At 41.6% G+C, this 22,284-nt stretch overlaps 1 protein-coding gene across 1 annotated transcript in view; it reads left to right on the forward strand.

Moving 5' to 3' along the window:
• Positions 1-22,284, forward strand: part of CHN2 (chimerin 2) — a 158,655-nt gene that overhangs the window by 119,938 nt on the left and 16,433 nt on the right. The window contains exons 7-8 of the mRNA XM_036406589.1: positions 15,260-15,337; positions 21,488-21,572. Coding sequence (XP_036262482.1) covers positions 15,260-15,337; positions 21,488-21,572 — 163 coding nt within the window. The remainder of the gene's footprint in view (positions 1-15,259; positions 15,338-21,487; positions 21,573-22,284) is intronic.

A 22,284-nucleotide genomic window follows, 5' to 3' on the forward strand; every position in this document is an offset into this window, starting at 1 on the left:
AAATCATGAGGATATTGATGTTGTGTATAGCATGTGTAAAACTGCATTGAAAATAGGTGCCCAAATGTGTTCAGTAGGATGGATGGCCCATTTCTAATCTGAGAAAGGCAATTACACAAGGGCAGGAAGCGGAAGGTGAAAAATATACAAAGTAGAAGTCTGTCAAAATGACAAGGCAGAGATGACTGTTTAGAGCTGGTGCTGAACTGCAGAAGAGTCTTGACTGAGCATTCACTGAATTCTTCTCCTTCCAAGTGGAACATTTTATGGTACAAAAGTAGAAAATAAAAGAGCTGCTGTTGTTAGTTGTCTTTGACACTGTAGTTTCGAAGGAATGTTTTAGACATTATTCTGTCTGCTCAGGACAACTTTCTGATTGCTTAGATGATGTTTTTCAGATATGGAAAAATCTGCCAGGATTGCCACTGTTCTTCTTCACTTGAAGGTTTAATTTCTGTGACACTGGTCTGTGTGAAACCAAGAGCTAATCTTCTTATCCCTGACTGATCGCCAAGGTTCTTCTGATCTCATTTGGTGCTTAGCACTGACTGCTATGGTTTTAAGAGGTGATGCTTCCCCATCCTTGTCCCTTTCCTTTGCAACCCTGCCAAAACCCAGTACCTGGTCCTTATTGGTTGGGTGTAGAGAGCTGATACTTGGATGGTTCCTAACTCTTCCCCTCATCAGTAAATATGTATGTTTTTCACACTGCTGTGAACCCATCACTGATCACACTGTCAGTGCAAACAGTTGTCAGGGGAAACAGTTATAATTGCTTTTTAGTGGCCTTTTTTGTTAGCTGAGAGCAATCACTTGTTTATTTCCAACTGTTGGTTCTTTGTCCTGGGACCTCCCTAGGACAGGTGCTCCTCCTTTTTTTCCACCCTGACAGAGGCCAGGCAGCTGTGGCACTCCAGAGGTGCAGGGCTTTATCTCACCCACAAATGGTTGATCTGCATCTTGCAGATGGAGGCTGCCATGTGGAAGTCAGTGGCACAGGCAAGTTCTAGAAAACTTGTAGCTGAATCTGGGTGATGTGGTGAAGCCACCTGGAAGTCTCTTGAGGGTCACAGCTCCTTCAAGTCCCAAGGCTTGTCTGTGGCGTGTTACTAGAGCCTGCAGCTGAGGTATTGCTGCACCATCTGCTCCTCTTCAGCACTTCTAGGCAGTGGTATCTAGTAAGGGCACTCATTTGTGTACCTTGCAACTACTTGGTAATTGAAGCTGTGTCCTCAAGGAACATTAATTGGCACCACAGCCTGCCCCATTGCTGCTACAGCTGCTTGTTCCTGAAAGCCAAGCCAGAAACCAGAGTTGGAGCAAGAGCCTCTGCAGTGGCTCATGCATTGCAGAGCAAGGGGTACACATGAGCTGTGGGGCACGTTTTGCCTGTTGGTTTGCAAACAAATTTAGCATGTTAAGGCTTAAAAGGCTTAAACCTATAAAGCTTGAGGTGATTTGTGAATTGTTGCCTGAAACTGAACCTTTCTCTTCCCAACATTTTGCCACTGCTGGAATTAATGAAGATTAGTAAGAAAGCAGAAAAAAACCCAGCTGGGAAGAGCTTGTTCTACACATCAGGAAAGTATCCAGGTTTGATGCCATTCAAGTACCATGCAGCACTGATGGCTGTGAAACCGGGATGCAAATGAAACATTGAGCACATGGAAAATGGAAGCAACTGGTTTGCTATCCATGCCAGTCTGTGACATTACTAGGAACCCATGTTGGCAAGGAACAAAAAATTGCTATATATTAAGGTAAAACAAGGGCAGCATGCAATCATAATGATGCTGATAGAAGACAGCAGGTCATTTGATGAAATCTCCCTGTATTACAGCAATAGTAAACCACCTCGTTAAATTTCTGAAAGATTAAATGGCTTAAAAATAAAGTAAAAATGCATTTAAGAGATGAATTAACTAAGTTTTTTTTGAGTGAACAATAAAGTGCTCAGCTTATTTTTCAAATGTAGAACCAATAAGCTGTTATTTTTAATGTGGAAATAAAATAATATTTTGGAAATTGATGTAATATAAATGAAGGCAATAACTTGAACCCAAATGGACATGCATGGAGCTATGGTTTTGTCTCAGTGCAGTGAAACCTGATTTCAGTTTTCTTGTGCTCTGGCAAGTTTTTGTTTGGTTTTTGTGCGCTCCAGGTTTAAAATGCTTCGTTGTCTGGTCCTGGCTGAGTAAATTCTTTGTTAATGCTTCTATATTAAGTGTGTCTGGCCCCTCCACAGGGGCTGAAGTGCCATACTTTGCAAACAGCTGAGAGCCTTTCCAAGGCATTCCTTCAGGAGCACTTCTCATCCCTCAGCCTTCCCAGAGGCATGGCTGTGGTGTGTCCCTGTACCTTGCTGGCTGGGTTAAGTCTGTTTTTCCATTGGAAATCCCCAGAGAGCAAAAATGAAAGCGTAAGATGGCCATGATTCACATCAGCCTTCTAGGACATGAGTCTTTTGTTACTGCTTTCTTCAGCTAGGAGAATGAGATTCTTTTCTGCTTGAAATTATAAAGTGTTTAGATATGTGCCTTTTGTTTTAATAGCAGAAAAGGCATTCTCAGCGATATTGAGTCTGTCACCGCAGATTAAAAGAGCCCAGGGGAACAACTGTTTAACAAAAAGAAAATTAATGTAAAGCCTTTGTGTCTCTGTATTGAGCTTATACAGGGGAATACAACTTGCTTAGCAGTCATCATTAGAAGATCACCTCTGAAACTAGCATTTTATCAGAGCATGTAGTGGAGAATTGTAATGGGTAATTTCTACTCTTTTGTTTTTACTTCTGTCTGATTTGCGATGAAAGTAAAACTCAACTTTTCATGACTAAGCACTGAGGAGGCAGGATAAAGGCAGAAAAATATTTAAGTTTGATTGACTGAAACTGTTCAACTACTTTTAATGTTTTATTAAGTGCTTTTAGTAAAACGTTTCAAACTGGAAACAGAAAACTGGTTTTTAAAATACTTTAAACCCTAGTGTTTCCACATTTTAAAAAAAACATAATTTGGCTCTTGGTCAGAACTTCCCTGTGCAAGTTCCTGGTCTGATGAGTCACATGTTCTGCAACAAAAACTGTTCCCCTTAAAAATTCACCCCCGGGTTCAAGCATGCTGGCTGATAAGATGTTCTACTCTTCAGATTAGCAAATAAAACATGATAGTACTTTATGAAGCAAATGAATCATCACTCTTCTTACTCATCACCTCTTGTCTACCTCTGTGATTTGCTGAATTCTGTCTGCTCTGAATTAATGACAGTGAAAACTGTGTAACAGCTGTGTAGACAGTAGAATTCTGTCTACTCTGAATTAATGACAGTGAAAGCTGTTGGTTCAAGGCTCTATGCTGGTGTTGCCATCAGCATTGCTGAGACAGTAAAACTCAGAGTGTGTTTGGATAGCAGTTGTTACATCTCTTGTCTCATCAGCATCATGATTTTCTGTGCTTCTATCCACTGCTCTGCAGACGTACTGAAAGACACAGCTTTGCTCCTGGAGCCTCCCAGACAGAGCTGGTTTGCACAGCTGTGCCCAAGGGAATAACCTGAACCTTACTCTGGGTGGTTACACCCAGAAAAGGCTCTGCCTGGTTCTTTGGGCAGAACCACAAACACACAGTGATGTCTCCCACAGATGCTGGTCAGCACTTAGGAGCAAAACCCTCCTCAGGCCTGAGCCTGATTCTGGGGCTGAAGCAGGAGCTGTGCCAGGGTACTGTCAGGTGATGGGTCCCAGCCCCAGCTCAGGCTGCATGGAGGAGTGCATCTCTGATGTTCCCAGATACTCAAGGAGAGAAGAAATTGCTTGCTTTCTTTCCTTTCAGGGAAAAACAAAACAAAACAAAAAAATAAGACCAAAAACCCACCTAGAAGTAGCTTTTTATTTTTTACGTTCATTGTGGAATGGCTTCACCTTCACGTGGCAGCATTCCTGCACATTTTAGTGCCTGCCAGTAGCATAGAGAGGGTGGTAGCAGCTAACGTGGCCACTTTGACAAGTGCCTTCAATGAGACATCTGTTGCAAAGCAAAAATCTTTCCTCTGGAGAAAAACATTGGTGCAGATGGCACCGAGCACCACACACAGAGTGAGGCCAAATTCCCATCTCCCAAACAGTAACCAAGTAATGTGCTTAAGATAATAAATAAATTCAGATAAATACCTTTGGTGTCTGATAATCACAAAAATGAGAATTCAGTGATTTCATACATCTGGAGCTGAATTCAAGGCAGAAAAGTAACAACAAAGCTCACTACTGCCAGAACTAATGCTTTGCACTTTTTTTGTTGTTTTTTTTTTTTTTTTCTGTTCAATTGACTCAAATGGGTCTGTGAGATACAGATTAAATCTTTTAGCTACAAAGTGTTATAGCAGGACTGGACCTAATGGTGAAAATCATTTACTCTGTATTATGTTTCCCCAGCTACATTTTATGGACTCCTCATCACAAGTGAAATAAAATAAATAAGCTTTAAACCAAGTTACTGCAATTGAGCTACAGCCATAGATAGAAGTAGAGTATAGTGTCAGTCTTGCTTTCAGAGTACTTTAGAAGTGCTGCTGCTGATAGGATAGTATACATTCAGATTAACTAAAAACTGTTAAAGAATATAAGTATCAGAGTGTTGGCAACTGTATATTTTTTTTAATGTCTTTTAGTCTGCAAAATGCACTTTTTCCCTGTCTGTGGGCCGAGTGAACTGGAGTGTTAGGCCATGCCACTGGTAGCCCCACAGGTCCCATGAATTAAATTGCAGGCTGAAGAGTGATGTCATTCCCTCAGGTTTTTTTAAGCCTCTTTTTTGTGCTGAGAGCAGCCATCTGTCCCTCTCCAGACAATGATGGAAGCAGCTGTGCACGGTGTGCCTTCAGGAACAAAAGCCTCTGCTTCATACCAGAGGGCAGTGGCTTCAGGTCAAAGGGGTTATAAGGCTATCAGGGTCAAATGACACCTGTACAGAAAAATAAAACTAGGATTATACAGCCTTTGTGTGTTCATTCACTAGCAGAGAAGTGGGGTCAGCCTTCGTCTGAGTGTTTCTCCAGTGGCCATGGGAATGCCTATGTGTTTTCAAGGATAGCTGTGTCGCTGCTTACCCTAGGAGTAATGGAGTAACAAAGCCAGCTTCAAGCAGAAGGCAAAGAAACCAGGACACAAAACAATTATTATGAGGGGAAAATAAAACAGCTTGGATACATTCTGGTACTTTATGTGAGTTTCAAAGAGTGTGATTTCAAGTGGTTTGCATGTCCTATAACATGCTCTTCTAAAAGTGCAGTGAACCGTGCTTTTCATGTGCACTCTGTGGCACACAGGAGCTCCCTTGCTGCTTTGTGAGAAAAGGGAAGCTGAACGAGGGCCAAGGTGCTCAAAACCTCATCTATGAGAAGAGGAAGTTAGTTATGATTAGAGCAGCTTTTTCTGCAAGGTGAGCTGGAAGGAGCTGGAGGAGGGTTCATGCCCCATAGCATGAAATTACCCATTCCTGCAGGTGCCTTTTTACTTTGCCATATGTGGTGCCAGTCCCTGTCCCAACTCTTCTCTTCTGTGCTGGGTCCATTTCAGAACAGAAACTGATATAAGTGTAAGTTATAGGGAACCTTCTTATATAACAAGGAGGAATGTAATACATTCCTGGAGTAAAGTCCAGGCATGTAATGAAATAGGTAAGTGAACCTGGCTAAGTTCAGAGCCTTCTGTCTTTTCTTTAACCCCACATCACTTTTTTCTGCATTAATTCCTTCCCTGTTTTTAAGCAAACACACATTTTGAAGCCAGAGATATACCAGGGACCATACAGCCTTACCACTTCTTTTGGGATGACAGCTGGGATTTGACACTGTCTCTCACTACCAGGGTTAATGACACTGCTTAAAAGTGATGGGACAGAAGCAGAATATTTCACAAACAGGTAAGCTGTAAACACTGTATGCTCCTGTCTCAGGGCCACATGTCCTGGGGCATTCATGGAGGTACAAGTGAGCTCAGACAAGCTCTCAGACAGCCATGGCTGGGCCATCACCAAGAACAATGATCTTCTCCAAGCCACAGTTTCACTTATGCATGTGGACAATGGTTCCCTATTGCCCTCTTTGGTTTTTTTGCAATGCAATTGATAAAGAATACTGAAATGAAAGTTCACAGTCATAAACTGCAGCATTTTTATAAAACTAGCATTTCTCCCTTTTTTATCTGGTTACGGGCTGTTGGTTCAGGCTTGTTAAAAAGTATTCTTTCAACCTGAAAGCATGTTGTGTTCTTATTTGCTAATTGCCTACTTTGTTTCCTAAATGGCATGAATAAGTCCTTTCACCTTACATTGTCTACTGAGTTTATGCTTTTTTAATGGGAAAAAGTCACAAGATGCTGCAGTAAAAGGAGACAGAGATATTACTAATGATGGAAAACACATGACTAGGTCATTGTACTGTGTAGTTTATCTGAAGGTGCCATAACTGCTGAGCAGCAATGTAATTCAATCATGTGAATTAAGTTGGAGTCTGAAGATTTAGAGAGAAGCCACCAAAACTGGAGAAAAATCCTGTTTGCCACTTGATGCTGATGTTGGCACTGTCCCCCCCAGCAAATTGCTTATCATTCCCATCTCCCTGTGAGTGCTAAATGAACAGAGCATCACACCATTGAGAATCTGTTCCTGGACTGTTACTGTCCAGGAAGAATTTTACAGATTGCCAGTTTTTTAGACAATGTGATCACCAGTTCATGAATCACTGGTTCACAAATTATTTGTTCCCTTTCAGGCTGCATAAATCTCTATTTAACCCACAATAAAGTCTCTTGTTTCAAGCTGTCTTAAGCTAGGGCAAAACTTGAGGCACTGCTGTTGGTTCCTGGGACTGCCACAGCATGCTTTACATTCTGGCAGCCCCGTCAGCATTGCTTTACAGCTCCTCCAGAGATCTGCTGGCTCTGCTGAGCGGTTAGTGGCTCCAGACATAAATACCATTTCTGTCCCACTGCTGTTTCTGGGAAACATTCATGAAGCCTGTTTTTCTCCACATTTTATCATAATCCCAGGAGGGGCAGATTTTTCTTCTCTATATGAGCAGGCACTCTGACTGCACTGTATAAGTTTCAGTCCAGAGCATGTGCTGAAAGACTGAGTTGATCGCGCTCCAGGACAATTTTATTGTCACTAACATATAGTATCAGAAGTCAAAATGAGAAACAGAACTTTCTGACTTATGTTTTCTGTAATGTGTTTATTTTTATTGTATTAGATTTCACTGTGTATGGAGAAGATAGACAGTTATTGTGTTTCTTTGGGATAACACCGTGGCTGTAGGGTGTAGTAGTGTTTGAGACAGAGAAATGAGAATTATACCAAAAGTCAGGGTGTAGGTGTTTGTGGAGGATGCCGTGTGTACATTTGGGAGCATAATGAGGTACAAGGTCAAACATCCAAGCCTTGTGCCCACTGTACAACAGAGTATCTGTATAGCACTGGGACTTATTGAAAAGCTGATATTACACAGACTTAATGCACTCTCACAAAACATGGTCCTCAGTCTAGCCCTGTGTTTGAGCATGACATCCAGCTAGCTCCATTAAGCAGCTGTGGTTAAGGACAACCCCACATGAGCAAGCTTGGAAGCCCCAAGGGCGGGTCTGCTATTGCAGTGGCATCTCCAGACCTTTTGCCTTCTTTTCCTTTTCCACTTATCACATCCTTTCAAGGGCACTGCCCTGCACTCACAGGACTCGTCTTTCTCAGAACAGACGTTCTTGTCTCCCTGCCTCTCCCCAGACAGGGAAGTAAGAGAATTAACTTCTCCACTTCTTTGTGGCAGCCCAGTGGGCTTGGCTCTGGTTCAAGCTCTGCAGTCTCCTTGCAGGACAATGATGGTTTTAATCAATGGCAAGCTGGTTCTCCTAAACAAAGTACTGTTTCTTTGGAAAGCAAGAGCTTCATAGTGAAAATGTAAAAATATGGGCAGGTTGTACAGGGGTATGGCTTACATGGTGCTGAGCCAGCATCCACTCCCCAGTGGATCTGGATAAAAACTGTAATGTTTAGCTTATTTTTTTTAATCTCTGTCTCTTGACTAACAGTCCCATATATTGTAGACACCATGAGTCACTTCCTTCTTAACTCACTGAGGCCATTGTCATATGTCATATTAAGCTCATTTTGTTGTTAGGCTATTTCCTCTGTGGGTGAGATGTCAAAATATTGGCTACCTACATAGTCAGTGTGAGAAATCTGTATTAATATAGACTCTTCCTTCTATAGTTACAATTCTTGAAAAAGTTCATTCAATGAGTCCAGATAAACCTATAAAGTTGCATGCAGCTGTGTAACAGAATGATGTAGTAAGCTCAATATTCCATGTTTCCAGAGCTTGAGTCTTAGCCAGTCTGAAGTATGGGGAGTATTGATAACCAAAACAAAGTACACTCGTTAATCTATAATTACATATAGACGTGGTTGAGGCTGATAACATAAATTATTCCTTAATTTATTCTGAAATTGAATAGCTAACAGAAGAATAGAGACAGAAAATAGTTCAGAGAGATATTGATTTTACCTAATTTTGAATATCTTATAGTAAGGCTTCTGTTTCTACGAGAGCCATCAAGTTTTCCTGTATGATCCGTACAGGACCTGCAAGAAGGCAATTCAAGCTCATCCATTTTAGACTTGACCTCTCATAGAAGACAATGAATCACTGTCTGGAAGTTTCTGTTTTTCTCCTCTGTTTATAAAGCAAGGGCATGTTACTGTTTTAGATTAGACACCTGCTATGCATCCATCCATCCATCCATCCATCCATCCATCCATCCATCCATCCATCCATCCATCCATCCTTCCTTCCTCTTCTTAAATGTCTATTTGTTAGAAAAATACTGTATTAGTTCTGTTGTCAAAAAAATATCATCATCATTGACAAAATAACAGGATCATTGCCAATATTTTGCAAATATCAGGATAAATATCATGCTTGAATTTTCATTTGCCTGCAGGCCAGATGTTATCATGGATACACATTGATCTATACTACGTGTGATAACAGTACTCATTGACAGATGCTGCAGGCAGGAAAATCCAGTCAGCTATGTGTGTCGTATCCCCAGAGGGAACAAGAGGTATTCAGAAATCAATCCAGTGCAGTTTCCCTGAGCAAGCCCTCTTTGCAGATAAAGCAGCTCCTGGCAGCCCTGTGAGGGGCTGGTGTTCTCTGAAGAGCTGGTGTTTCTCTTCCAGCACAGCAGCAGCAGTGGCCATGGTGTGCAGTTCTGCTCCCATCTGCCCCACTCAGTCCTCATGCCTCTTCACTCTCTACCATTTTGGTCATGAATGGGTTAGAACTTAAGCCCAGATGAGAGGATCATGAACTTGGCCAGGAAAATGTCATTAATAACCTTGACAAGTATGGAGATGGATTGGGAAGGATAAAGGAGAGAGTGGGAGGAAAGGAAGTCGAGACAATAAATAGGATAGACCTGCTGTTGCCATGTTAATCTCTACAGGGTTATTTGACAGAGTTGCTGTGGTAGTTCATACTGTGCCTAGGTCCTTTCCTCAGTTCTGCACTATTTTTTCCATGATACTGACATTACATTTGTAACGCAATGCCTATTTATTATAGTTGGCAAAAATAAGAAATCAAAATACTATTTCAGATTTATTGAATACAAAGGTGGATAGGAAATACACAAATTAATGCATTCAGTGGTAGAATTGCCTGACAACGTAGAATCTTTTAATTCACTCACTATTTTTTAATTGAAGATGGCTATGTAATTGCATACCACTTAATTTGATCTCCAGTTGTCGTTCCAAAATAGACAATAGTTTATTCTATTAATACACCATAAGAGGCTTACAGCAACTATTATTTTTAATAATAGTCACACTAGTGCTTTCCTGATTATACACTATTTCACCTTTGGCTGTTGTATTGTTTGGTTGACTGCATTGTTTTGAGAAAAATAATCATACAGAAAATGATTCATACAGAAAAATCTGCTTGAGGAGGATTTAGAAAGGAGATCTAGTGTTTAAGGGAGATTATGTTTCCATTTGCTGCAGGTAAATTATATTTTTATCTGTTGAGGAATGGACTGAATACATACATGGTCAGAAATAAGTGCATATAAATGACAGCTGGTTGCTGAGATGCTAATAAATAATCAATTACATCAATTTAGGAGATGTATGAATATTACAATTTTAATTACTTTTAACATCAGAGCATGTACTTTGGAAGTCTTCCAAGATAATAAACTGTTTTAAATAAACAGTTTCTTTTGCTGTGGATTATCTGCAAAAGATGGATGTGAATGATGGTGGTGGAAGTGCAACCAGGTTCTCCAGAACAAGAGCCCAGTGTAGATAAGTCTGCCGTCTAAACAATTATGCATGTTGTTGACAACTGCTAAGTCATAATTTTTAGAGGTATTGGTGGTTATTTAAAAAAAAGAAAGTTGAAATTCCAAGTAGTAAAAAGCAAAACTATAGATAAATGTTAATCCTTAAAAAAAAACCCAGTGGTATTTTTTGGTTGTTTTTTTTTTTTTATTAACAGTGTTCCATTTACTGAATGACAATTCACCTTGAAAGGAATTTTTCTGCTGGAAACAAGACACTTTTGGGTTGGGGTGGGGAAGAGGCAAACCAGAGAGCAGCAGCAGCCCAGTAGCTGTGCAATCTGATTTCTTCCCTAGCCCCTGGCCACATGTTGTGGATCTTCCTGGCCCTGTTCACCTGTGCAACCTCTGCTCACCTAACTGGCACTGGGAGCCTTCCCCCGGGAGAGAGGGTTTCTTAGGAAAGCGGGGTTTGTGAGACCAGGTTGGCAAACACCACTCTTCGGGCACTGTGCTTGGCTTTGTGTTCAGCATGTTTTCTGCTTGGAGCTTGTTTCCTCCCACTGCTTCAGCAGCACAGAAGCCTTTTAATGGCAGCTCACAGTGCCGTGGCAGTGGGAGGCACGGACCAGTGGGATTGTGGTATGGCAAAGGCCTTCGGCTGACTGGCCTCCAGCACCATTTCCTCTCTGTGCCCTGTGTCTTGCTAAGAGATTTGAGATTTGCTAAGAGGTTTCTTTGACGTGTGCTGAGTGCATCGTGGGAAGAGCTCCGTGGGAGAAAACTAGGAAAAACCCATTAGCTGCAAGATTCTGCTCCGTGTGTCATCTCCACCACGTGTTTGCGATTGAGCAAACATAATCTGTCTGGCAGATAACCCAGTGTGCCATGCCTGCAAGGAAACAGGCCTCTCTTTGACCTATGACTGTATCTATGTGCAGAGTTAGGTGTATTTAGTTAGAGTTCAGTCACGGATTTGTCACAGCTCCTCATCATGGAGAAATCTCCGTTTCACTTGTGGTGTCATCCAAAGAGACATGCCCGTGCTTTTCCTTTTCCCCCCAGCTGTGTCATTCTGCAGGCAGAGCAGGAAGCCAAGGATGTGCTGCCTGATCTCCCCTCCCTGGCAGCCACAGTCAGGCATGGTGGCAGCTCAGGGAGAGGAGCCACTCCTCCCACAGTGTCTCTTCCCACCACGTTGGAGCTGGCACAGACAAGCAGCAGGCAGAGTTCCCCCACCTCTTGCTTCCAGCAAGTCCTCTGCGCTGCCCACACTACTGCAAGAGAAATCATACCACATGTACACAACCAAAAGCTTTTCATACTTCAATTTGTTCTTTCCTGTGCCCGAGGCCTTTGTTAGCAAACAAGATGCCAGTATTTGGGGGGAGAGACAATGGTGTGGTTCAGCTCATGCTGAGGAGGTGTGCTGGAAATGGTGCAACAGCTGAGTTGTCGCCCTCTTCGCCCCTGCTCCGCCCCTTAACTTTCTTATTCTGGTTCAGTGACATTTATTTGTCTCTAGATGCCCAATTTCCTATACAGCACATCTGTTTTACAAAGAGACAAGCAAACTAAAACTGTACGTTAGGCAGAAATTCTGTGGTCTGAAAACACAGATAACCCATATTTGTCTGCCAGCCTTCAATGGCTTCACATTCAGTGACAACCAGCAGTAATATTCTTAGCCAGTGGCCTTTTTCTCTTTAGCTGCAGGCTAACTCACTAAGTTGATCAAGATATGCAGTTTGAATGAGTTGACACCATGTGCAGCCAATTTCGTATTAGGAAAAAGAAAGATAAAAGAAGAGCGCTGGGTTGAGCCTGTGGTAGCAGGAACTGATTGCAGCTGAGAATTCGTCATTGCTGAAGTTTGCATTGTATTTAGAGAAGGAAGTGGTTGTATGTGTGGTCCAGCTTGTCTGAGGTTTGCAGCACCACTTAGATACCAAACCTGTCGGGGCTTTGATTAAGCTCCCTAAGAGGATGCAGTCACTGCTGGCCTTCTGTGCACATCCTGTGTCTGCAACGAATCCCCCTGAACAACTGTCTAAACAGGGCCCAAGCAAGGCAGATTCCCAGGGGATAAATAAAATTTCATTTATGATAAACAGTAAATACTGCTCTGCCTTAGTCATATGAACCGGTTTGGCTGAGTTTTCCTCCCTCAAGTCTATTAAGTTTAATGCTTCTGTGCGAACACTCAGAGTTTCCATTAAATATGTCTGTATGTCTGATCCCAGGATGACACTCTGATATTCCAAAAATAGTTTAATAAATTGAAATTCCAAGATGTATCATCATAAGCCAGTCACTTGAGTATCAAATCTGCCATGTTATGTAAAAAATATTGGTTATATAATGGGATTTTTATCAGTCTAGTGACATAAATGCAAATATTAGAGCATTATTAGGAAACCGACCTCTCCCTGACTTTGGATGTGTTATGCTGGAAGTTAGAGAAAAAGTAGCTTATGTACATGTGGGGGATTTAGATGCTGTAGCTTCAGAGGTGTCTGACAACCCAGAGCTAGTTTGGAGGCTTTCTTTCTGATAAGTATAAATACATTTTAAATGGCATTGAGGAAAGAAACTGGAATGTGGTAAGAACTTTGAGCAACTCCAAGGTTTCCTCTGTGATGGCCCAAACTGATGCTGGCAAAAAGCAGTACTTTCTACCTCTTGAAACACATGGAGAAAAAACTGGGCAGCTTTGGTCAGCCTCATCTGCTGGAAAGCGGATAAAGGTCCCGAGCTAGCAGAAACTGGGACTCACTACAAGAGGACATGTGGAAGAGCAGCAGGGATTTCCTGCAGGCAGAGCAATGTTCATGCATGCATCCACAGCCAGTTGTCACCAGTGGTCAGATAACAGTGCCAAGCCCCAGGGAAAGGCTGAATGGGCAGCAACTGCTCAGGAGCAGAGGGTTTGTGTGGAAGTCCTCCCTTCTGGGGAACAGAAGCTTTGAAGTACAGAAGTGTGTAAAAAGTGCTGTTGTGAGTTACCTGAAAAAGAAAGGAATTAAATGAGCCATATATAGAAATAAGAGCATGGTTTTATGAGTGAGAAGCTGATTTTGCAGGTTGCACAACTTCTTGAAAACCCTAAGTAGGGTACTCTCTGAAATTGCACAGCCTGATGTTACTGAGGGACAGCCATCTGTCCCCATGGGCTTTCAAATCAGCAGAGCATCACTTTTACTAAGCACAGGCAGTCTGTGTGGTGGAGGGGTTAGTAAGTGAATTAGATGAACCTTCTGACTTTTCAGCCTGAGGTAAAAGCAGACTGAAAAAAATAGATGCAAGGTCAACTTTACAAGTTAATATAAGTGAATTAAATACTTCAATTTCATGTATTTTCTGGGTTAGTTGAAGTGGGGCAGACTGTAAAAGGCTGATGTGGTCTTTAGTGTCTCCAGTTCAAATAGGCAGTTTTCCCAGTAGCACTGGCAACTCCCCACTCTGCCCTATCCCAGCACTTGGAGCATCAGGCACACCTCTAGACTTAAATCTCACAGTGCTCTGCCAAGCAGGTAACTCCTATTCTCCTCTTATGGATGAGGAATTGGAATACTTAGTAAAGGAGTAGAAATGGGGAGCTGGAGAGAAGGAGCCAGTGGGGAGGGGGCACTGAATGTGCTTCTCAGCAAATGCTCAGTATCAGACATCCACGTCCTGGGACACAGAACTGCCTGCCTGTAAAAAAGTCGATGACATGTCCAAAGTAACACTGAAAGCTGTTACTGATCAGGGTCCCCAGGCCTCCTTTCCCTGGGCTTTAACTAGAAAACAGTTCCCCTCACAATCTATAGATACAGGTAACCAGAGCAAAGGACAGCCACTCTTGCCACCATGAAGACCCTGTTCTGCAAACAGAGCTGTGCATATGGGCCTCCTGCATCCATGTGAACTCCCCTGCTCCTCATCCATGTGAACTTCTCTGCTGCACGGGGCTCCAAGGCTTCCAAGCCCTCATAGTCCCAGCTGGGCTTTCAGCTTTCCCTGGCAGTGAGCTACCTCAGTGCTACCAAGTGCACACTGACAAAATGCTTAGTTTAAACCATGGCATAAAAGTGCTATTAATGTATTAATGCTTGGAGTGCTGCTGTATTTTTTTCCTTGTACAGGATAGGAAAAGGGAAAAAAAAAAAAAAAAAAAAAACAACAGAAAGATTTTTTGCCCTGTAAGATTAAACAATCATCATGGTTTTAAGGGCTTAATCTGCTAGTATGCAGACTGCTGGCTGATAAGTCTCTGAGTCTGTGTGTAATTGGAGGCAGCATCGGATTCGGTAGTGTGGGCTTTCCAGGGGCTTTTTGTTTGTTTGTTCATTTTTTACCACGCTGCAGAGTTGAAAAGATCTGTCCCTGGAAATGCCTTTGGGAGTGCAGCTGTAAAGCTGTGTGCCGCCCAGCCGGTATTTCAGCATCACCTATCTGGAGACCCCCTCTGGGGGAGCACGCTGGGGGAGGCTGCTCAGTGCATGAATTCGAGCTATTGTTCGAGGCTCACATCTGCCTCAAGAAACTGCACGGCACAGGCCGTTACTTATTCAGATGCAGAAGCTCCTTCCGTCCCACAAGACGGCCCATTCAAGTCACATGCCAGAGGTCTCAGCAGAATGGGCTGCAGCTGCTTCAAATCTGCTGTCTAACATCAGAAGCAGTTGGACAAACTGTACCGTGCTGACTACAGTCAGGCTCCCCGGCGCCGAGGAAGACAGGGAAAAGATTTGGGATCCCAGCGCTATGTTCTCAGAGGACCTGTGGCTGGAAAATGACAAAAACTGTGCTGTTGTTCACAAGTCCAAGCGAGGAAGGAAGCGCCAAGAGCTCCTGGCTGTGGCCCTGGGGGTGAAGGTGGGAGTCAAGGGGGCACTTTTGTGGCAACCTCTGAAACTCTTTGCCTATTCACAGATCACCTCCCTGGTCAGAAGAGCAGCCTTAACTCAGAACGACAACCACTTCAACTATGAAAAAGCACACAATTTTAAGGTAAGCCCAGCTTGCTAATATTTTCAGGTTAAAAGTCCTGTTGAGATGCCTCAAATTTTATTTTTTGCTGTGATGAGGTTTGTATGCACCTATTTATACTAGCTCTAAGAAAAGTGTTAAAAAATTAATTTTTCTTTCTACTTTAAGTTCCATTAACTGATTTCTTAGTATGCTGTTACATAGGCTCTTAATCCAAATAATGGTTTTCCTGCTAACTGTACTACTTGACCGGCAATTTAACTCTTTTTCACAGATTCAGTTTTCTTTTTTATTCAGAAACAAAGTACTTCATATTTATTGCCTTCATCTTAAGTGTATCTACTTTTAAATAAGAAAAAGGTCCCTTTTCAAAATCCAGCTATTATCAGAAGCCAGTAGGATTTTTACAGCAAACATTTTGCACCATTTCTGATTTCAGAAGTTGAGAGAGCTGGGGTGCTCCTAACAATAAATCAAAGCACAGTGGTCAGTACTGTGTCCCAGCTTTTGTTCCCCCACCATATGCTAAGGAAATGTTCTCAGAGTCCCACTGAGCTATAGATCTGAGCTTGTGTTTGCTTGTCAAACTGAGACAAATCACTGGGCAAACACAGGGATGTTTAAATGGATCATCTTGCTGCTGTCTATACGTACAAAATCAGATTCTTAGGGATTCTTTTCCCAAGTGCTGTCTCTGGCAGACTGCAGCAGGGAAGTGACTCAGCTTTGGAAAAGGACCTTCCAGGCAGCTTGTATTAAAATGTTTTGCCAAAAGGACTGTGCTGGTTTCAGAGCATGCCAGCCAGTTACCGCAGCTAGTGCTGTCAAATTGTATTTTGATGCTTATTGGGATGAGCATCAAGAATAAGGGCAAGAAGACAAGACAAGAAAGGAACATATATCAGCTTTGAAACATCAGTTTAGCTAATGCTCCTTGAGGATGCTGATCTCGGTCACTGTCAGTATAGCTCAACTCATTAGCAGAACAAGAATTTTCAGATACTCATCTAGGGCCTGTCAAAAAAGGAGAAGCAGTGATCAAAATCATTTCACTTAGCAAAAAAGTTTCACTTCTTATTTTTCTACATACTCTGCTGTGCAGACATTGCTAACCTCTGCAGTGCTTCTGCTGTCATTGGCAAATCAATAATTTAATATTAGTGAACAAAGCAAATAATGGCATCCCTTTTCTCATTCCCCTTCCTTGACCCAGTCTACAGGAAAGTCGATATTTATCTCTCTGATCAGCACAGAAGAAAATAGGGGAAACAGTCTGTGGTTTCTTGCTTGATTAAGCTAAGTTTCATTCTTTTTGGGTTTTGTCCTCATTATCATTTTAATATCAAAACTATTTTAGTTTAACTAGAAAATACTTTCTCATGACTGAGACTTCTTTCCACTCTGACCCATGCATTCTTTCCTCTTCAAAATTTCCCCTGTTTTGGCTTTGATTTATAATTGGACCTGTGCCCAGTTAACTTTGTGCTTGCACAATCTAGCTGTTGTACAGTTTCTGTTCCTTTCTGTTTCAAAAGACTCATAGTTTAACTGGAAAGCCACATGATTAAAATAGATATGTATTCAAAGACTTGACAGCAGAAAATAATTGTTCTATCCTAGTAAAGGCAATAACAGACCCTGGGGAACTAACATTTTAAAAATAATTGTCCAGAAAGGTCAATCAAAAGTGTTACATTTGCTTAATGGACAAATATGTTCACTATGAAAATACAGTTACTTTTCCAAAGGAATATATTAGAACATGTCCAGTTGTTGAACAAAAAATATGGATAGTATACTCAGAGCAGAACATTTAAATTTAAAACATGGCTCAAGGCTAATATCTTTAATATATTCCATTTCCATTACATAAAAGGGTTAAGCAATCATTTAAAAAAGAAAGAATGGCTTTATGGGTCTTGGCGAAAGATGCTTGATGGCTTTTGACAGCATTCAGGCTATGATGATATGGGGTTTATCTGAAGGACAATGCTATTTTGAAGACATTCAAAAAAGTTGTCTTCCCCATTTTTAGGTGAATATTGATGTGCATTATATCATTCATCTCAGTTTCTAGGGATAAAGGTTATGTGTCACAGTGTCCCTCATATCTTGTCATAGGCAATTCTTCATGAACAAACAGGCACTATTTAGCTTTTTGTCTTTTAACCATGAAGAATCTAAAACATGAAGGGCACATTGCTAGCGAAGCTGATGGGATTTTTGTACATCTTATACAAAGATCTTACTGCAAGAGGGAAGGAACAAAAGCAAGAAATAAGTGAAAGGCACAAATTCAGAGCAAGGATGGCTCTCCCTCCATCCTTGCCAAGCTAACACAAAAAATAAAAAGCAACACTGAAATTTGGAGTATGAAGGCACCAGGTTTATGCTCTTCTGAGCATCCATGCTTTCTCATTCAACCTCTCTTCCAAATTTCAAGGCACTCAATGCAAGTGGATAAAAAAAGATTTAGTGTCCAGGCTGATTTGTTAAGCTGTGTTCATCTTGAACACACCACGCAGTCACATGAATTTAGGTTTGGAGCTGGCGTCTGTCTGGCGGGACAGCTTTGCCTAAGCCAGTGCAGACATACCATAACTCAGGAAAGGGAATAAATCTCTGAAGGCCTGTTTAGAAAAACACAGAGGTATTTCTCTAGCTCTGTGGGTGTCAGCCTAAGTAGATCCCAACGTCCTCTTGTGTCTTGTTCCTGTTTGGATCCAGCAGCCTTTTTTGGATGTGCTTTACCTGCCAACTTCAGTGGGGTCCTAGCTGGTGGTGAGGTCAACCTCGTGCCTGAGGATAGCAGCATGGAGTTTGAGGATGCTCCACACTTTTTGTTCTAGGCTGGAAATTCATGAGAGGGCTTCTGTACTGCTTTAAGTGAGCAAATACGGATCAATAATGTGCATTTTCCACAATACTGTGCCTGTTTGCCACCATAGCATGGGCAGATCCCATTTGCAGGCGGGCTAGCAGAGTGAAGGCAGCTGATTACAGACAAGTCAGGAGATCTGCCAGGAGAGAGGGGTCTCTGGGATAAATTTCCCCTTGTGTTAAGCACTGCAGATAGTACTGCTTCTGAGAGACAAAGGGTTTGAGGGGAATATTTTTTACAGACATCACAAAGATTATGTGCATTCATTTAAACAAAAATAACAGCAGAGTCAGCTTTTTTTCCCTTCAAATGGCTCAGGTTCAGCAGGAGTCCACAAAAGAGTCTAAATGTGTCTGTATTCAGGCAAAAGTCTGAAAAAATCTTATTTTCTTGGAAAGCAAATAGAAGAGTCTTCAGACCCAGTCACATAAAACCAAAATTGTCTCAGAAGCAACACTGTATAACACCAATTAAAAAAAATAAGGTATTTCAATTCAAGACAATTGTTTTTGTTCATTTCTGCAGTATTGCTCACAGTATTATTTTGGTTTGCCTCTGTACTGGCATTCCTTAACTCTGGTCTGAGTTTCCCCCTCTGTGGAGATGACTCAGACACAAACTGGAAGTGAATAAGGTAGCACCTGCAGGGGAAATGCTGCCATTTGAAAGCAAGGGCACCAGGGGGGCGAAGGGCAAAGAGAACAGGAAGGCAACAAGAAGAGGCATGCAAGGTAGTGTTGTGTGAGATTGTCCAGCAGGGAAGAGACAGTGAATGTAAGAGAATTTTCGTTAGAGGAGGATGAAAGACTGAATAAGTACAGTGTAAAGTCTGAAATGTCAGGGGGTTGGCTTATTTTAAGAAATAGTTCCCTGAAAATTCTTTTTAAAAGTTTGAATTATGTGTCAACTGTAGCTCAGGCAGCTTAAGTCTATGTGTGCACAGAGAAGTCTACTGAGACTTCAGGACGGGATAGGAACCAGCAATAAATAATTCCAGATCATAGTTCCAAAATATCTATGCCCAGTCTGTTTGTAGTGATGTGGTTACAAAGGATGGGGCAAAAACTAAAACTCCATCTCAAAAAACTGTGACTTGCTGTTTACATCTCCCTGTTTGAAACAGAGATGAGGCCAATCTTGCAGGAAAAATTCCCATTTTACTATTCAAAAATATTGTGTTCTTAAGAACAGGCTGCCTCTATTATTTCTTTAAAATCAATGACAAGCCATAAGAGACTTAGTTCAAAACTTCATCTTAAGGGAATTTTTGCACCTTCATTTAGAAACTTTTGAAGTTCTCTCTTTTTTCAGTTAGTTTCCCTTTTTCAACTTGGCCAGAAACCACCCAGACTAGCTTTTCACAGAGTATTTCAGCTGGAGGCTTGCCATTTGAGCTAAAATGCGGATCCGTGAAAAATTGGAGTGAATGAATAAAGAGAACTCAACCTTTGAGGGCTACCAAGCTGAATGGAACAAGGGAAGGATGCGCTGTCAGCACTTCTCAATTGGAGCCCTCAGTCAGCATTGATGACTTTCCAATTAATGGCAGGAAAGATCAAGGAATAATCAGCTGCCATTTTCAAAATAAGCCTCAGCCAGATCAGTTGAAATAAGCTTTATGTAAAACGAACAAGTAGGCCCCAAATATCCTAGCAACTGCAATGGACTTTATTTGTGAAATGGTGCATTTTTAAAAGTCCTGGCTGAGCTCTTACAACCCCTTCTCACAAGGTTAGCTTTTTTAAACTGCTGCAAAGCAGAAGACACAGCTAGTTATCTTCCCACAGCAAATGATTTTCACCCACAATTAAGTGCAGGTGCAGACCTACTAATTATGTGGCTTTCAGTCTATAAATGATAAAGATGCAGGCATAATTAGTTTTATCTGTAGTTTTGTTTCCACTGAAGGTCACATAGTGCATGTGACTGAAACCCAGGTCATCAGCTGCTACATGCAGCCATTTACCCCCGCAAAAAGCCGTGTCTGAAATTCACGCTACCCACTCTGCAAAATGAAATGAAATTAAATGGGAAAGAAGTACGGGGCTATATCTATTAATATGTCTATCTCAAACTTTATTGCAAAGCCTTGTTTCACAGATATGTGTTTTTCTGAGAGGTAAAATACCATCTCAAAAAGTCAAACATTCCAGTTGTGATCTTTCACTGTCAAAAGGGAGGAAGAACTAGTATTGCTTTAAGTTTATTAATGCAGTTATTTAACTGTGAATAGTTGGTCAGGAGCCATTTGCAGCCAGGCACATTTTTATCTCAAAGTCAGGAAGAGAAGTCTGTATTAAAATCACAATACTTCATCTTTCTGGACTCAAGAGTACAGGCTTGTGTCGGTGTGCTCCTGCAGACAAATGAGGCAAAAACATTAGCATGCAAAATGCTTGGCCTAAAACTTTACAGTTTATCTGAAAAGGGCCAATGACTGTTTTTTCACTCTATGAAAAGCAAAGAGCAGCTTTTCCCATCCCAGGGGTGGAAGTGGCCTTTCAGCCATCCACCCAAAGGGGTAAACAAGAGCAGAGGGAAGGAAAGGATGCATTAGCAGCCAGAGTGTGCATGATTTATGTTTTGTTAAGCTCAATTAAGTCTCTGGCCAGAACTAGCTCATACCATGCCCATTCACAGGGGCATAGACCTCACTATTTACTCTTCATTTCAATGAAAATTAAATGCTTACTTTACCAGAATACACATCTTAAATAATAAGATCTTCTGCTGTAGCCTTTGGAAAAGCAGTGGCGGAAGCAGCAGTGGTCTGCAAAACGTGGCTGGGGAGATGTGGGCTCTGTCAGCACACAAATCATTTTATTCTTCTTTATTTACTTGTGTGTGGACTGTAGAAAATGAAGTTTGATCTGCTGAAAAAAGACTCTATTGACATATTTTTCCTATCTGAGTTCAAATAACCTACTAGACTGGGGTAGGGTGCTTTTATCTACAGTTCTTTGGATTATTTGTTTTACTTCTTTTTCTCCTGGATTCCTCCCCTCTGCTATAGCTAGAATGACGGCAGGCAAAAATTATTTGTTTTCAGTGTCATCCACAGCCTGGTTCTCTGCTATGTTAAGCCTATTGAAAGATAAACTTCAAGATCAAAGCAAATTTCTGTTCCCATGGTTTATTTCATCTAGAGGTTGGAAGGATGTGGGCACTATGTGCTAAAGATTTACTCCTACTGAGTCTTCTGTTGTTTATCCATTTCAGTTGCTCCATCTGTCAGACCATCTGCCTCCCAGTGACCCCATTTCTTTCCCCCACCCCCACTTGTGTTACAGGTCCATACGTTTCGAGGTCCGCACTGGTGTGAGTACTGCGCCAACTTCATGTGGGGTCTCATCGCTCAGGGAGTGAGGTGTTCAGGTAGCACTCCAACCTTTTCTGTCACTCTCTTGAAATGCTCAGACATCTGTCCCACCCCAGCCTGCACTCCCTGCAGGAGTGGAAGGCTGGGATTTCTTTAAAGAACAAAGCAGGAAATCCTCCCATAGAACTTAAAGCATTTTCATTTGCCTTGTTAGCTGGTTCAGAAATGAAGCCATCAGCCCTTTGTTGCTGAGTTACATCCTCTCCTAGTACCTTGATCCTGCCTCTGCCTGTGCCTGCTGTATACATCCAAACTTGTTCTTTATGATTAAGTTATCCCTGATGTTTTTATGTCTTAAGATGCAAGCACTGGAAATGGCAAAGCCAGCCAGCAACGAGACTTCAAAACTCCTCTTTTTGCTACCAATTGCTGGGAAGTGCCCTTGTCTGCAAAAAAGACTGCCACCTGTTTCCCATAAAAATACCATGCATTGCTGGAAGCCTGAAGTATCCCACCTCAAGATTAAAAAAAAAATATGACACTGATTTTCCAAGAGGGATTTGTTTTCTGGTGCCTGTATTGGCATTTTAATAGTGCCTTAATTATTTTAAATTTGTTTGTTCTTTTGGGGAAAACAATTATCATGTAAAAATTCAATAATCATCACATCATGTGCTTTTGGATTCAGCAAGTGAATTCGTATTTGGTACATTACAAATGTATTTTCGTAACTTCTTTCTCCAGATCTGAAATCAATTCACAAACTTG

The sequence above is a fragment of the Molothrus ater genome, chromosome 1 (assembly GCF_012460135.2).
Source record: "Molothrus ater isolate BHLD 08-10-18 breed brown headed cowbird chromosome 1, BPBGC_Mater_1.1, whole genome shotgun sequence".
In the NCBI taxonomy this organism is placed as follows: Eukaryota; Metazoa; Chordata; class Aves; order Passeriformes; family Icteridae; genus Molothrus; species Molothrus ater.